The sequence below is a fragment of the Fusarium phalaenopsidis genome, assembly GCF_050370095.1.
Source record: "Fusarium phalaenopsidis strain FUZ10S chromosome Unknown contig_32278, whole genome shotgun sequence".
In the NCBI taxonomy this organism is placed as follows: domain Eukaryota; kingdom Fungi; phylum Ascomycota; class Sordariomycetes; order Hypocreales; family Nectriaceae; genus Fusarium; species Fusarium phalaenopsidis.
Window position 1 is genome coordinate 570,183 of NW_028145417.1, and position 16,836 is coordinate 587,018.

At 52.8% G+C, this 16,836-nt stretch overlaps 5 protein-coding genes across 5 annotated transcripts; 4 read left to right on the forward strand and 1 right to left on the reverse strand.

Moving 5' to 3' along the window:
• Nucleotides 1–727: 727 nt before the first annotated feature.
• Nucleotides 728–2,447, forward strand: LRP88_00786 (heterokaryon incompatibility protein-domain-containing protein; the record flags this gene model as incomplete). The annotated part of the gene is made up of 2 exons (XM_083237490.1): nucleotides 728–2,377; nucleotides 2,433–2,447. 2 exons carry the CDS (start codon nucleotides 728–730, stop codon nucleotides 2,445–2,447), a joined length of 1,665 nt encoding a protein of 554 aa, XP_083105995.1.
• A 749-nt stretch (nucleotides 2,448–3,196) lies between these two features.
• On the forward strand, nucleotides 3,197–4,333 carry LRP88_00787 (uncharacterized protein; the record flags this gene model as incomplete). The annotated part of the gene is made up of 1 exon (XM_083237491.1): nucleotides 3,197–4,333. One exon carries the CDS (start codon nucleotides 3,197–3,199, stop codon nucleotides 4,331–4,333), a length of 1,137 nt encoding a protein of 378 aa, XP_083105996.1.
• Nucleotides 4,334–5,342: 1,009 nt separating this feature from the next.
• On the forward strand, nucleotides 5,343–8,492 carry LRP88_00788 (uncharacterized protein; the record flags this gene model as incomplete). The annotated part of the gene is made up of 6 exons (XM_083237492.1): nucleotides 5,343–5,764; nucleotides 5,814–6,027; nucleotides 6,089–6,479; nucleotides 6,532–6,683; nucleotides 6,737–6,802; nucleotides 6,855–8,492. The coding sequence occupies 6 exons, from the start codon at nucleotides 5,343–5,345 to the stop codon at nucleotides 8,490–8,492; spliced, it is 2,883 nt and encodes a 960-aa protein (XP_083105997.1).
• Nucleotides 8,493–8,770: 278 nt separating this feature from the next.
• On the reverse strand, nucleotides 8,771–11,086 carry LRP88_00789 (DUF2264 domain-containing protein; the record flags this gene model as incomplete). Its single annotated transcript, XM_083237493.1, has 6 exons — nucleotides 8,771–9,553; nucleotides 9,831–9,863; nucleotides 9,916–10,286; nucleotides 10,349–10,512; nucleotides 10,560–10,659; nucleotides 10,714–11,086. 6 exons carry the CDS (start codon nucleotides 11,084–11,086, stop codon nucleotides 8,771–8,773), a joined length of 1,824 nt encoding a protein of 607 aa, XP_083105998.1.
• Nucleotides 11,087–14,814: 3,728 nt separating this feature from the next.
• On the forward strand, nucleotides 14,815–16,443 carry LRP88_00790 (general substrate transporter; the record flags this gene model as incomplete). Its single annotated transcript, XM_083237494.1, has 1 exon — nucleotides 14,815–16,443. One exon carries the CDS (start codon nucleotides 14,815–14,817, stop codon nucleotides 16,441–16,443), a length of 1,629 nt encoding a protein of 542 aa, XP_083105999.1.
• Between the last annotated feature and the right edge of the window lie 393 nt (nucleotides 16,444–16,836).

Below are 16,836 nucleotides of genomic sequence, written 5' to 3' on the forward strand. Positions count from 1 at the left end.
ATTACGCCTTCTTCAAGATTATATGCGACGAAAACCTGGTACAGAACCTCGCTCCACTCCCTGAGCCTTTTATTCTGGCGGCCGATGGCCCGACGACTCATGGCCAGGCCTCACATTGGCTCCAAATACTGATGCGAATCACCCGAGGGCTGGATATCGCCAAGTGTGCTCACCGAAACATGTATAGGAGAGGAATTTGCTCCATGCTCTTCCTAGCAGGACTTTTATGTAGAGACATAGTTGCCTTTGATCTTCTGGAAGAGGTCCTTGACAAGATATTGGCCCGGGGAAGCGGCTGGGAAGATGTTACTTTCCCAACCCTTCTAGCACGACCTACGATTCAGGTAGTCCGGGATCAGCTGAAGCTGGGGCGGGTAATTCTCTTGGCGTCGACGATGACCGACGGTTTTGACAAGTCTTGCACTATCGTCTCTAACCGATTATCGCAGGTCCTGTTGGTACACGGGATCGAAGCCAACGGGGAGTTGTTTGACGACGCGGTGCTGTTGGGTGGTGGATAGTTTTTGAATTTCCCAATGGCAGGAAGACATGCAATCTGCTGACCTTCGGTGTATATCTTAGAAGGTCATGGAAGCACATCTCAAGGCGACCACATATGGTTCGCCAAGGCGTTTTCAGCTGCCACACGAAACATCAGCGATATGCTCATAGCTGCAAATAAAACCTTTTCTTCCACCATCACTAAATCCATGGCAAATTCTCCAAAATGAGTTCAGAATCCATCTACACGCCGTTGAGCGACCCCGACACCATCAGAGTACTCGAGATCAGTCTGCTTCACCCGGGTAGCCATCAGCTAAGCGGGCGCCTCACCATCGAAAGCTTGCACGATCAGCCCGATTATGTCGCCTTGTCTTATGTCTGGGGAGCTCCATCGCCTACGGACCCTTTGATTGAAATCGATGGTCACCCGTTCCAAGTCAGAGAATCACTCTTTCAAGCCATCAAAGTCTTGGTATCCGATACCAAGATCAGGATCTGGATCGACCAGATCTGCATCAACCAGAACGACAAGCCGGAGAAGGAACATCAAGTACGGCTCATGTCCAAGATATATAGCCAGGCCCGACTGGTCGTAGGCTGGCTTGGCGATGGAGCCGACGAAAGCGACCTAGCCATGGTGTCCTTCAGCTACATAACTCGCTTTGTCAGAGAGGCAGTGGCTGAGGATGCCAAGCTGAGTCCGCCGCCCCGCGAACTGAGCAGCAACAATCATGTTAAGCTTATCTACGATATAGTAAACCCCGTGGGGGGAAGGCTGGGACGTGCTTGCGCTGCGCTTGTTCAACGACCATGGTTTCGTAGGCTATGGATCGTCCAGGAGGTGGCTCTGGCCAAAGAGCTCGAACTCCGCTGCGGCACATCATCGATCTCTGGAGAGGAGTTCTTCACTGCAATGGAATTGCTATCCTCTGCAATCACAGACTCTGCTTCTACCGCTATTGGAGTTATTTACGGGAGTGCCCTGAAGCTAGGACAGCTTCGGGAACAAACATTCACCAGGCCCTGCGAGTCTTTTCCCCATCTCCTCCAGAAAATGTGCGCCTGGGAGTGTGAAAAGCCTCAAGACCGCTTGAACGGTCTGTTTGGGGTTGCCTTCCTTCAGGATTCGGCCGCAGCATGGTTTAAACCCACTTACTCCTTGTCTGCGCTTGACCTGTTCACTAAGTTTGCGATGGAGCACATCCACACCACCAGAGGGTTGGAGATATTGCATTTTGCTGGCTGTGAGGATTCTGTACTCTCCCCAGAACGGGTGGAGAACAACCTGCTGCGCGTTTCTACAACGATCCCGGTGGAAGATGTTCCCTCTTGGGTCCCACACTGGCGACTGAAAGGACGGCCGCTGCCCCTATTGACCAACACTCAAGACAACATCACAGTCAATTTCTCAGCCACAGCCTCGGTTTCCAAGTTTTTCTTGGATACTGTCACTCGAACCCTGCATGTCCGCGCCATCGAGGTTGATAGAGTCATGGCCACATGCCCGCCGTACCACCCCTCTCTCGGAAATCTCCCAGGCGCGGTGGACAATTTGATCCTGGATTGGTTAGAAGTGGCAGAATTTTACATCGAAAGCACTGTTGTTAGGCGCATGTTTTCTCAGACTTTGACTATGGGCTTGAAAGTGGATATGCCGAGCCGTGTCCAGGAGCATTTCGACCCCGTCGCCGCTCTGGCTGATTTTGAAAGACACAATAAGGGAGATTATGGGAAATTCCCTGGCAATGAAGACGAGGATTGGAAGAAGACGATCGATGGGGTAACCGAGTTCAGGTATATCGCTGAGGAGCTGTGCCGCCACCGCCTTTTGTTCATTACGGAGGCGGGAAGGCTGGGTCTGGGAGGACCACAGGTGGGGGAGGGAGACTCAGTTTATTTAATTCATGGGCTTCAAACGCCATTCATAGTGGATTGTAGCTTAGAGCAGCATATTCTACGAGGGGAGTGCTACGTGCATGGGTTGATGGATGAGAAGGCCCAATGGTCGGACCAGGACACTACGTTGCATCTGCGTTGACTTGATGGATAGTGTTACGTTTTACGGGGATATCAATCATACGATTCACTTCTGAGTCTATGCATTGTGTACCGTTACTCTACTTACTTTGTATTCTATCACTAAAAAATAGGATTGAGTCAGTTGTCTTTCATCGACGCCAAGGCAAGGGGCCAATTTTCCGCACATGTCCGCAACTCCGCAACTCTTCTCTTTTGAAACTCCGCAGAGATTCAACGTTAAATCAAGGGCCAGGCTCTATAACAAACCATGGCGATACACCGGAGTCTTGTTGCAGCCCGCAACCCGAGCCGGCTCCATATGGCTTACGAACTATAGCCCCAGAGCTGAAACGATAGTCTATGATGTCGGGATAGCTATAGGCCGGCTTGAATTTGTCAGATCGGAATCAAATTGATACCGTATGGTGTGTACAGCAATTCATGGCACCCTGCACGACTGGCCTTGGATGCCAAACTCCGCAGCCCAGTCATTCCACGTCCGTCGCTAGCTGATCTCTTTCGATGGCATTGAATACTGGGTCTAAACCTAAAAATCTGGGTCTTTTCTTTACCAGATATAAGTATTGTTCATAGATAGTAGACAAGCCGTTCAAGCAGCACATCATTCCCTCGCTTCTACTTCCATAAGCAACATTATTCTTCCTCGCCCATCATGGCCCCAGAAATCCAACCTGAGCACCGCGTCCTTGTCCTAGCCGAGGCGGGAAAGCCGCTGAGCCTCGAAGTGCGGCCCACACCCAAGGCTGGTCCTGGGAGCGTACTCGTTCGCATTCTCGCCGTGTCACTCAGAGCCAACTCCCCACGAATCTACCAAGATCCCCAGAGTGGCCATCCACTACCCCTCCCCTTTATCCCTGGATTCATGGCCATCGCCCGTGTTGCAGAGACTGGACCTGATGCTGCACGTCTGCAGCCAGGGGATCTCGTCCTCTTTGACCCCTACATCCTCGGCCGTGACGACCCAAACGCAAAGTACATTAGCGGACTTATGGAAGGTTTCAACGAAGGAAGCAGAAAGCTTGCACGTGGAGAGTGGCGAGACTCGACACTCGCCGAGTACGCCAAGCTGCCTTTGGAAAACTGTCATCCCCTGGATGAGGAGAGGCTCTTGGGTGATGTCATGGATGGCGGGCTTGGGTACACTCTAGACGATCTCACGCATTTGTTCAGCATGCTTATCCCGTTCGGCGGCCTTGCTGATGTCGATGTCAAGGCCGGGGATACGGCTATTATTGCACCCGCGACGGGACGATATGGCAGCGCCGCGGTGCATGTCGCGTTGGCTATGGGCGCTAAAGTCATTGCAATTGGTCGTAATGCTACTGCTCTCTCACAGCTGAGCAGTATCAATCCCACACGGTTGAAGACCGTCCAGATCACTGGCGATATCGACAAGGACACCAAGGCACTGAGTGAGGCGGCTGGCCCCGGCGGTGCGGGTGTCTTCTGGGACATGTCACCGCCCGGAGCTGGAAAGTCAACGCACTTTACCAGCAGCTTGAACGTCTTGAAAGAGGGTGCTCGTGTCAGTCTCCTGGGAAGCGTCACGCCGGGCGTCAGCTTCGATTACATGCAGATCATGCTCAAGGCGCTGACTATGAAGGGGACTTGGATGTGCACAAGAGAGCAGACAAGGAGGCTCATCAGCATGGTTGAGACGGGTGTTTTGCCGCTGGGATCTCGAGCTAGCATGGGACCTGTGAAGAAATTTGGATTGGAAGAGTGGAAGGAAGCATTGGATGTGGCTGCTAAGAGGATCGAGCCCGGAGAGATTGTCATTGTCCCATAGATTGATACCTGGGTCAGGGTGACCGTGGAGGTTTTCTCAATACGATCGAAGTTGAGTGAAATTTCTCTTAGTGTGGTACTTGATAATGCCTGTGAGAAACTGTCTAGTAAGACGACCTCATCTTTCTCCTAATTGCCTTGAACCGGTTTTGAGCTCGCTCGACAGTGGCACGTTCCGAGACAACGCGTTGTTCCAGGAATTTTCTCGCTTTGGCCATGAAGACGACTAGCTGGCCTGTGATTTGTTTGGTGCGAGGTTCCGGGAGGTCTTTGAGAGCTACTGCAGCTGCCATCTAATACAGGAATCGATCAGATGGAGGGCCTTGGTTCTTTGCTGAAGATGGCGGGAAACCTGCAGTGACCAGACTGCCGAAAATCAAGTCGTGTAAGGGGTAGTTGTTGACCTTCGAGTGCCAAGCTTGGCTATTCCATAAGACGCAAATCTCTCCACCAGGCCTTGTCGAGGAAGGAGAAGCTGGAGACGGAGAGCGACGTGAGGCATTCATTTTATAGATCACATCCAGGTCATGTGATGAGATTCTTGACTTATCCCGGCCATTATGTAAGGTTCAAGTTTGAGTTTTGTTAAGTAACTTTTGGGAAGCGCAGCTGCACTCCTAAGACACGTTAGAGACGTGGGCCAAGGAAAAAAGATATCTGAGGCGGTGGCTTTGGCTAGGCTGGGTTAGCCTGCTAACCCACAGAGATAGCAGTAAGGAGAGAATGGGACCTTTTTTCAATTTCTTGGAGATATGATAGTTACGATCTCCTATATATAAAATAACTTGCTTATTTCGACTAAGTCGGGATATCTATACCCGTAAATGTCTAACCGGGCGAGTAAGGTTAGAAGGATAGCAAGGCGCTGATTCGTCCGGATAGAATCAGGAAGCTTCGGTGTAATGCGAGGATGAATTGTGTATTTAACCCGACTTTCTCTCTTAATGTTCTGATAATCCGCTTATCTTGATCAGCACTTTTTTATGACTTCTTGCTATTCTCTCATGACAATGTCTGACTTGTCGATCGTCGACTTCGCGCCAGGAAATGGCCGCATGGACCTGCGAAACCTCCACATCGTTATGGATCCAGCAGAGCACCAAAGCATCCACTTAGCTGTCAAAAACCTTGCCAGCGACTTGGAGAGGGTTACTGGAAGCCTCCCTGCGATCTGGACCGATCCCTCCGAATATCAGTCTGTTGAAGGCGCAATCGTTGTAGGTAGCTTAGAGCGATCCAAGCTCATACGGGATCTGGACAACGATGGTACTACCCGCAGGGCCTTGATTTATGGCAAGTGGGAGACATTTCACACCAGTCTTCAAGACTCTCCCTGGTCTTTCGCAAGACGCATCCTGGTCATTGCGGGGAGTGATAATCGTGGTACTATCTTTGGCGTCTATACATTGTCTGAGCAGCTGGGTGTCTCTCCGTACGTTGACTCGATCTGATGTTGGATCTCGAGGCTGACCGGATAACAGTTGGCATTGGTGGGCCGATGTCCCCGTGCAACGCCGCGAGTGCGTCTACGCCCTACCTATCAGTACCTGCCAGGGAGAGCCGAGCATCCAGTATCGTGGCCTGTTCATCAACGATGAGGCTCCTGCGCTTACGGACTGGGTTCATGCCAAGTGCGGATCGTGTTATAACGCCGTCTTTTATGAAAAGTTCTTTGAACTTCTTCTTCGGTTGAAGGTGAGCAGATGGTCCCTATGCCTGCTTTTGTATTCATTCACTGACGCGGCATGACATTTAGGCGAATTTCTTCTGGCCAGCCATGTGGTCTGGATACCCTGAGCCTGGGAGCAGCTTCTTCGCGGATGATGCCAAGAACCAGGAGACTGCGGATGCGTATGGCATAGTGGTGTCCACCTCGCATCACGAGCCGATGCAGAGGTCCACAACCGAATGGCGCCGAAATGGCAAGGGGCCATGGGCCTGGAACCAGAACAAGGAGGCCATCACCGACTTCTTTGAGACTGGAGCAAAGCGGGCCCAGGGTCACGAGTCCATTTTCACGCTCGGCATGCGAGGAGAAGGAGATGGCACGATCGAAGCGGACGATCCCAAGGCCACACTCAAGGACGTCATCGAGACTCAGCGACGAATCTTGAAGGATGTGTATGGGAAACCCGATGCCGTCAATCGTAAGTTCTGAGCTTATACAGGCTTTGTGAGCACCTTGCTAAGACTCACCAGAGGTGATGGCTCTGTACAAGGAAGTCCTCGAGTATTATGAGGATGGACTGGAGGTCCCCGACGACGTGACAATTCTCTTCGCTGATGATAACTTTGGGAATATTCGCCGGTTGCCCACAGCAGAGGAGCGAGCACGTTCAGGTGGCTTTGGGGTAAGAATGACTGGCTTGCTGCTCTAGAGCCTGGTTATTGACGGTCGATATAGCTATACTACCATTTGGAGTACGTTGGCCATCCGCGAAGCTACAAGTGGATTAACACGAACTCTTGTGTAAGTCGAAAAAGGCTGATTGTTCAAGTCTCGAGTCTGACATGCACCAAAGGGCAAAGTACAACAGCAGCTCCGAACAGCGTATTACGGCGGGATAACCAAGATTTGGATCGTCAACGTTGGAGACATCAAACCGATCGAGATGCCCGCGACATTTGCGATGCAACTTGCCTGGGACATCAACAGCGTGGGACCCAACACTCTCGACTCCTTCTTCCAGTCTTACTCTGCACGCGAGTTTGGACATGGACATGCCGATACGATCGCGGGGATTCTTTCCAAGCATGATCGTCTCATGGCGCTTCGTCGGCATGAACACATCGAGCCTGAGACCTTCTCGGTCCTCAATTATCACGAGGCTGAAATCATCTTGACGAGGTTCAAGGATCTCGAGCGTCAAGCAAACGATCTCTTCGATGTCATTCCGTCTCCATACAAAGCAGCCTTCTTCCAGCTCGTGTTGCATCCCGTCAAGGCGTCACGGATCTATACGGATTTGCGAGTGGCTCAAGCCAAGAACCGGCTCTACGGCTCTCAGAGACGCAACTCGACCAACCTCTTGGCAAATCGTGCACTCGAACTGTTCGACGAAGACTGGTCCCTCGCTGAAACGTACCACAACAACCCATGGAGTGGCACGAAGTGGGATCATATCATGAAACAGACGCACTACGGGTATACGCCCGACAGCTGGCGCGCGCCGTCTCGCGACCTGCTCACGGGCTTGAGTTTCATCCAGCGACGACAGGACTCGACCCGTATCGTGGGTCAGATGGGTGTCGCCGTGGAGGGGCACGCTGGCATTCGACCAGGCCTGATCAACGAGGAGAACGATCGGACGAACCCGTCACGTGGTGATTTGGCCGCAGGACTGACTCTTCCTCCCCTTAGCCCCTATGGTGTTCAGGAACGGTACTTTGACATCTTCACCAGAGGCAAACCTGTCGTCGAATGGACCGCCAGCGTGGATCAGGATTGGGTGTTGGTCGAACCGGCAAAAGGAAGACTCGAGCCGGGAGAGGACGATCAACGAGTGACGGTGACAGTGAACTGGACAAGAGTTCCCCAAGAGTTTAACTCGGTCCTACAGATTGTGGTGCAATCTCGTGGAGGGGAACTCGAGCATGTTCACCTGCCTGTCATGAACCAAGCTGTGCCACCCGAGTTCCACGGATTTGTTGAATCCGAAGGGTGCATCTCCTTGGAGCCTGCGTCGGTCGAGTTGACTCCACCTCAGCAAGGGGAATATCAGATATACCCTTTTCTTGGCCGCACGCTTGCAGGAGCCATTGGCCTATCGGCAGCCCCCAGAGCCGGAGTCTCTTGGCTGGAGTACCCGGTTTATCTCTTCTCGACAGTCCCTTCAGCTAAGGTGACACTGCATTTCACAATGATGCTGGAGCTGAGGCCCTGGCAGAGAGCCAGCTACGATGTGTCGCTCGGCGGTTCTATTTTGAGTTCGGTGCCTTTGATGGAGACCAAGGTTGAAGGTGACTTACCCGAAGGATGGTCTACGGCGGTACAGGATGGGGTCTGGACTCAAAGCCATGTTTTCAGCCTTTCCAGGAGCGGACACCACGTCTTGAGATACCGCCCTCTGGCCGAAGGGGTACTTCTAGAAAAGATTGTGGTAGATCTCGGGGGCGTTCGTGCGAGCTACCTGGGGCCCCCGATGAGCAGCCGGGTGTAAGTTGCGCTGATAACAGGGTGCTTGTTGAAGAAAGAATCATTAGCCCAACTTTCCTTGAAGTATAATAGAACAATCAGAAACTAGAATGACGCCTCAACTAATGGTGATTTCATTCATCCCATTCTTTCTATCTACCACATCTGTATAACAGAGGCGCTGCAGCCGAAAAGCAAGTGTCTCACACGGAAACCCAGGGAAATTTTACTAAACAGTGATCGACATGACAATATTTATCCTCTGCACTTGCTACTTAATGGGCCAGCCAATACCTAATCCTGTTATCCACTGGTGTCTGCCATCTCCGACTGGAGCCAGCTTGGCACAGGTGGAAGCTCCTCCCGGCCAGTCATCGAGACTTGTCTATCCAGGCCCGGCGTTGGAGGTTTGGCGTAAATGGCTGTTACGTACCAGACCGTCTCACCCTCAGCCATGGTGTCTTGCAGTGTAGGTATGGTAGTCCTGCTTTCCACGAGATTGGAGTTTGGGTCGGCGTTGACCAACATGGCTCTGCGTCTTGTTCCAGGCTCTAGGGCACGGATTCCTGCAGCCCCCTTTGACGCAGCAAAGGCGCCCTCTACTCCGCTGGACCAGCCGGCGGGGGATTCGGTGTCGTAGTTCCCGATGATCTTCGGCGAGGTTCCCTCAAGGGTTTTCGCGTCATACAGGCCAAGATAACGTCCGTCAACAGAGTTCACATTACGGACGGCAAAAGACCCATCTGCAGTAGCTACCCTTCGACCTGCCTGGATGCGATGGACCCGCAAGTGCCAGTTGGGGGTGCTAGGCTCGGGCGGAACCAAAGTAGTCTGCACAATGACATCCGAGAATGGTCTCCAGGTAGAGACTAGTACAGCCTTTCCATGACGGTATTGGATGGCTGCCTGTTCACAGAGTCTTCTCGTCTTCCACGTCTCACCTCCATCGTCTGAGAATCCCAGCTGGGAGGCTAGAGCGTATTGCTCTAGAGAGAAGAGACCTGGGGGAACCGAGTAGGCAAAGTGGCTACTGTACGCAAAGCCACCATACTTGGCGTGCGTCGCCTTCATAGGATATCCGCAAGCCTGTCCAGACGACAGAAGCATGCAGTGGCCGCCAAGATTGCCGGAACAATGGTAAGGACTTGTGAAGACATCAGAAGATGGGGAGTCACCTCAAGATGTGTCCGGGATACTCCACAGGCTTAATAGAGGGGAAGAATCCGGTTGCGGATTGCTCTGGTGATGTCCAGAACGGATGCTGCTCCGGTACAGCCAAGCACAGAAAGGCCAGACAGGCCCAATAATTTTCTCGTCAGTAAGCAACAGAGATTAAAAGTCGGAGTATATTCAAGACACATACCGGGCTTCCAGGGTTGTTGTAGTTCTCAGCCATCTGCCACGCGTCAGACTCCAACCAGACAGCGAGGCATAAACTCATTACTCACATACATGTTTGGATACGAGTATCCAATCGAAAGCGTGCCACTCGAAATCCACATGTCTGTCTGCGTCTGCCACCAGCGCAAGTTCCGCAGCACCATTCCCTTCACCATGCCCCAAGTGAGAGGTTCAGGAAGCTCAACATCAGCATAGGCCAGCGCTGCCCAGAATGAGACAACAGCGAACCGATATATCATGCTGCGGCCGAATGGAGTCGCCCTTCCCTCGTCGTCAAAGTAGTGTACCAGATCAAGAGCTGCGACTCGAGCTCGCTCTTTGAACTCGGCCGCCATGGCGGGGTCGTCTGTCGCCGCGAGCTTGGAGTAGATGAGCTGGAGGAACTGAATGGCAAAACTGGACGAGTAATAGTCCATTTCTGACCAAGTTAGTCGATGAAACTGGGTGGTGGGCATCAGACCGGAACGGAGGTGAACGTACGATGAATACCTTCTGGCCCGTCGTTGGACCAACCAGCCCCGCGATAAAAGGTGTTGAGATGCTCGATATCCTTTGTCAATCTGTCCTGGGAGTACTGCCCTCCTACCTTTTTCAGCCCCAGATTGGCAAATACGCGGAACCACAGCCAGTTGGTGTTTGGCATGCTAGGGCGTGTAAGTGACCTGGAAAGATGGGGATGCTATCGACCTACTTTTTCTCGTTGATCGAGTTCCCCAGCCATGCCTCGATGTTTCTTCTCTCTCCTTCGGAGAACTTGTACCATATTCCTGGAGTGACAGCAAGGGTAAAACCTAGTAACCGCCGGTTAGCCTGAATCTTTGCTTTCAGCAGTGGCCATGATCTACCTAGAGGACACATCTCCACCATCCTCTGGTCGTTGTCCTGCGGTCGGCCCCAGTACTCTGAATTTTCAGGATCGGTCCCAGCTTTGATGCCTTGAATCCACAAGTTGGTCGCCTCATACTCGCCCCCTCCGGCAAGCAGCGAGGCCAGCCCCCAGAGAGGTCGACAGAGACCCTCGACCTCGGCGGCTGCATTATCAAATCGTACGGCGGTTGCGCCTGGACAGCGCACACAGGCCTTGAGCGGCGAGAAGAATGGGTGGAGAGGGTCGAGCAAGGTTTTGAGGAGGTCTTGGACTGACTTGCGGTCCTGGATATTGACCTTTGCAAAAGGATGTAGGTCTCCGTAACCGAGACAGAGGCTTGAAGACGACATGTTGTTTAGATGGGCGAAAGACCAACGTCGTCCCTTGATCAAAGGAGCAGGGCATTTGGTGTGACCATGATGGCCAAATAAGTCATCTACCGGTCGTTCTAGTAACCCCCAATGCGAAACTACTACACCATGGCTTGCCGTGGCTGCATCATTGCATGTTAGCTCGGCTCATGAGAGGCGAACCATGCCGCATCCTGTGTAGTCGGATCACGGGTTAAGTGTGAGTGGTGATTGAACCGAGCCCGAAAGAGTTGTGGCGTTTGGGGTTCCCCAAGTTGGTTGCTCATCTCCCCACGCTCGGAGCGCGGGTCAAGTGTTGACGATGATTTACCCGAGCCCGAGTGGCCATGCCTTTCCTTGTAACGGCCGTGATCATGCCCTTGCTAGCAGGATGCCATCTTGTCACAAGGTTGGTTAACTTTCTTGCTCGTATCCCCTGAAGATGAAGCTGGTGACTGTGGCGCTCGCTGATTGGCATCGCGGGTATAATAATGCATAGTGCGATGGTAACGCGAGCTGCAGATGCCATGGCTGGCAGGGTTCGTCATCAGTCCTTCTCTATTTTGCTTGCTTGATCCACCATGTTACTCTACGCGCGGACTGCGCCGCCAAAGGCTCGAAATACAAGATCAAGAGCAGGTTTGTAACGCATTCTAATTATCCCACATACCCATTTGCGCGTCAAGGATCTACACTTGAATCCCCAATCTCCAAGCATTCAACTATTGTTCTTGTGACTAATATCTGATTGAACCATGTAGGATGTCGATTCTGGTAAGTAGCCACCACTGAGCCCATCAGGATGAGTTTGCTAAACAGCTGAGCAGTAAAGAAATGGTATGGGATGCTACCATCAATATTGAGCCTATTATCTAACGTTACCAAAGAGGAAAAAATGCGACGAGTGCAGGCCCGAATGTTCCCGCTGCAAGGAGTACGGGAAGGATTGTATCTACGATCCTGTCAGGCCTCGTAGGCGCTACCAGACACCAACTACCGGCTCAGGCGTCAGCCCACCGCTCCTGGGAGATGGATCATCCAAAGACGTGTGGAGCATCGACATGTAAGTCGCTTCTCTTCTCTTCGGCTTGGCTGGCTGACCACACCCCAGGGCCTCGGAGTTGTTTCCGGGCATCTATCAGATGGTGTCGAGCACGGCGGTAGATTCGCCGATCCTTGATGCTCCTGACCCACCGGCATTCTCTGAATGGAACAAGGAGCCAATCTCATTTGTCTCTCAGACTTGTCCGGAGCCTTGCCTCGGTTTTCCTCCGTTTTGCGAGTTCTCAGCTGTAGCTGAAGAGCGGCTGCTCCTCGCCCACTTCAGCTGCGTTCTGTCTGAACTCATGACGCTGAGTCCCGGGGACACCAATCCGTTCCAGGAGCTAATCCTGCCCCTTTGTCTTGATAACGTGGCGTTGCTGAATGCCGTTTGCGCCTTGTCCACTGGCCACCTGGAGTATCAGGGCATTCACAGCGCCCGAGCATCATCACACTTTCATGCGGTGGCGGTGCAGCATCTGGTACAAATGCTCGCCGACTTGAATGTGGCAAGAGATGAAGTTCTCCCAGTCATCATGATGCTTACCTACTACGAAGCAGTACGTCATGAACACGCCCGACAATGATCCAGCCGAGGTTGACACGGATGTTACATACAGTTGATGCCGCATGGGCAAGTTACTAGCGCTATTAAGCATCTGCAAGGAGCGCTGCAGCTCTTGTCCCGAGCCCAGGACCACGTCGAAACGTCGAGCCGTTTTTTCGAAACAGCAAGTACTAAGCTAAGCTGCTTATCTTGGAGATGATTGTTCTTACAGCGCTACAGATGTTCAACTACTTCGACGTCATCTCGGCTCTGTCGCTTGCGACCGCCCCCTTATCGCCCCTGCCACGAAGGGGAATACTAGTAGATCCATGTCTCATAGACGAGTCGCGCTCGAATAGCGTGGACGCGCTTCTGGGCAAGGCAGGCTCTCTCTGGCCTACACTCCATCGGCTTGCGCAGCTCCTTGATTTGAAGAAGGAGTTCCAATCTGCCAAAGAGCGGAAGGAGAATGCCAAAGCTGCTGTTTTGCGTGAGGAACTTCGAATCTGTACCGACGCCATCCAATACTCGCTTGAAAATTGGGAACCTCGCTCAGAAACTGACCAAGACGGTGCATCTGAAGTACTGGGTGACCAATCAGCCACCCACAGCGCCCTCTCCTACCGCCACAGCTCGCTCGTCTATCTTTTCCGGACGATACATAACTATCCACGCTCTCATTACCAAGTTCAGAGCCACGTCAGGGCCTCACTCGAGCACTGCAATGATGCCGCAAGTGCTGCCGGCCCGATGGGGGCTCTACTCTGGCCTCTCTTTGTTGCAGCTTGCGAGGCCATTAGCGTGGCCGACCGAACCCTGGCGGAGAAGGCGTTTCTGGCTGTCAGTAAGCGGCAGGGCATGGCGAATGTGGACAGGGCCTGGGCCCTCACGCAACAGATTTGGGAGGCAAGCAGCGGGGAGGTGACCAGTAGAGGCATGCTCGCAAGCCATCACAGGTCCAGGGGAGACGGACAGTGCATCCGGGAGGTGGTAATGGCCTCTAAAGATGGTGGATTTGGCCTTATATTAGGGTAGCTGCTCTGTAATTCATGGTGACGGCGTGCTTAATGGAGTTCGAATAGTTTGCTTCTTACTTGCTTGAAGCGGTTTGAATCACGCCTGATAACACTACACCTGTTAAGGAGCATGAAAAAGGAAACAAATGATGACACCAATTCATCTGTACCTGAGACGGGAGATTTCGTTAACTGATGGCAACTGTTTGCCTTCTTCCCAGCCAGTCGCAAAAGCCTCTCAATTCTGCCAGTCCTTCCCGTCCAGTTGCATGTACCTATCGCGGCCCCTCAGTACAGGCTATCTAGACAGCCCTCACGTCATTGGTTTCGAGAAACCAGATGACAGTCTCGTAAAATGGACAGCGCTCGCTTATGATTCGCACGTTTAGCATGCCGAGGTGGTGAGGGTACCAGCCTCTCGGGGTGCTAACAGCCGAGCCTCCACAGCTTTGCATCCAACCGGTCCAGCGATCATCCTCCGTACCCTGTTAGCTGTGCGACTCGTCCCATGAGCTATCCCTTGTTAAGGTGATTCATATCTCAGCTGAACGACTGCACTTCCGTTCCACCGTCACGCTGCTGTGACCCTCCCAAAGACATCACAGAGAACCAACAAGGCCCCCCTCATCTAGCCCCCATGAATTACCATCGATCAGGTGGCACTACTCATCACACGATTCCCCAGTGGCGTCCTGATAGTGCATCATAGCCCATCGCATCCTCGTGTCAGGAGACATTCAACAGAGGTGTATGGATCTCCCTCCCCACAGGCATGTATTCTATGATCCAAGAGGTCGGCTCAGCTGTGCCTCCGAGACTTCTCTAAAGCCATTGGCGAGGTTGTGGTTGGACTAGGAACCCGACCGCCCGCAACTATCTACTGTTGGAGGTTTGGGGTCCAGCCACTTCGAATCTAACAGAATCTACCCCAGACTTTACCCCAATATGGAGGATCCGGGGTGGGAATCCCCGCAAGCAGGGAACCGAGCGGTTTAGTCGACGCTAAGCATTACAACCAGACTATATATAAGCCTCCAGGCCCCTCTCCTCATCTACACGGTTGGCCAGAATTACTCTCATCATCTTCACTACATCTTTACATCTTTCCAAGCCACTCCAACATTATGGCGACAGGCAAGATCACTTCCGGTCAACACATTGAGATGGCCCAAGGCTCCGGCCTCGAGGCCCAGGATGCCAAGAATGAGCTTGCCATTGCCGAAGATGCTCACCTCGCCACTGAGGATGAGCATAGCATGACAGCTCTTCAAGCTTTCAAGCGTTACCGCAAGGCTTGTCTCTGGTCCATGGTCTTTTCACTCACCATCATCATGGATGGGTACGACACGGCCATCCTCGGCTCACTTCAAGCCTTTCCCGCGTTTCGGTACAGATTCGGTCATCCGGTCGGTGACGGGCCCCAGTATCAGCTTCAGCCCAAGTGGCAGGCCGCCCTCGGCCTCTCGAACCCCTTGGGAAACCTGATTGGTGTCTATATCAACTCGTTCCTCACCGAGAGGATTGGTCACCGAAAGACCTTGCTCTGCACCCTGGTCTACCTCACCGGCGTCATCTTCATCACCTTCTTCTCCCGCAGCATTGAGATGATGTTCTCTGGCTCTCTTCTATCTGGCCTGGCCTGGGGTGTCTTCACTACAATGGCTCCCGCGTACGCTTCCGAGGTCTGCCCGGTCGTTCTGAGGAGCTACATGGAAACCTGGGTCGTCACCTGCTGGGGAATCGGCCAGTTCATCTCGTTTGGATTGTTGAAGGCATTCTCGCATGAGGAGACTGACCCCTGGGCTTGGCGCATCCCCATTGCCGTACAGTGGGCTTGGCCTTTGATCATCATTCCCCTCGTGTGCTTTGCACCCGAGTCCCCCTGGTGGCTCGTCCGCAAAGGTCGCATTGCCGAAGCTGAAAAGTCTGTCTTGAGGCTGTCCGACCACGACGCACCTGGAGCTCAACGGGCCGTGGCTTTGATGATCCAGACAAACAACCTCGAAAAAGCAATGGGCGAAGGAACCGGCATGCTGGATTGTTTCAAGGGCACCAACCTCTGGCGTACTGAGATTGCTTGCGCTGCATGGACCATCCAGCAGCTTTCCGGGTTTGTCGTTAGTGGCTATGGTACCTATTTCTTCCAGCAAGCTGGCCTCAAGACGGCGGATGCCTTCAGCATGAGCGTCGGCCAGGCTGGGATCCATCTCGTGTGCAACCTCATTGCGCTCCTGGTGACGGGCCGCTTTGGACGCCGCAGGCTCTTTCTTATTGGCATCGTTGGAATGGCCGTCATGTGGTTCATCATCGGGTTTGCCGCCTTGGCCCCGGCATCCGCTGCACAAGGCTTCGGCGAGTCGGCTGTGTACCTGGTATGGTACTGCATCTATCAAATCACAGTCGGGCCTGGAGCATACATCATTGTCGGCGAGACCTCGACCACCAGACTTCGATCCCACACTATTGGTCTTGCGCGCAACTGCTACAACATCGCGTCCATCATCAACACTGTCGTGGGACCCTACATCCTCAACCCAACTGCTGGGAACTGGAAGGGCAAGAGCGGCTTCCTGACGGGCGGTATTCTCGTCGTGTGCTTTGTCTGGGCTTTCTTCCGCCTTCCAGAGATGCGCGGCCGCACCTATGAGGAACTTGACATTCTCTTTGGCCTGGACCTCTCGGCACGCGAGTTTAAGCACCAGCCGGTGGATGTTGCCGCGAGGGAGACTGTTAAGGAGGCCACTGAGGAGTAAATGCAGTGATACAACCTTGGCTTGTCAGTTAAGTCGTGGGATTGGGATCGGCCGGTCAGTTTCTTGGTGCGAGTTGTAGTTGGCGGTTCGAGGAGGTTTGAGCTTGGATGGACTACACTGTCATCCCTTTGGGGTGTGTTCTAGGGCAGTGCCATTTCAACTTTGATGACCTTGAGATCGTTCTATTCATCATGATCGTGTGATCGAATGTTGGCCATGTCATATTGTTATTTTGTACAAAGAAAGCTCATCGCGAATCATCGGGTTCCAATGCTGCCATGTGTTCATTACTGTGTTTCTCAAATTGTGTCCGCTGCCTTCTTACTGAGACCTCACTAGAATCAACAAAGGCCGCTCCTTGCGTCTACGCTACTTAAGAGTTGATAGAAAATG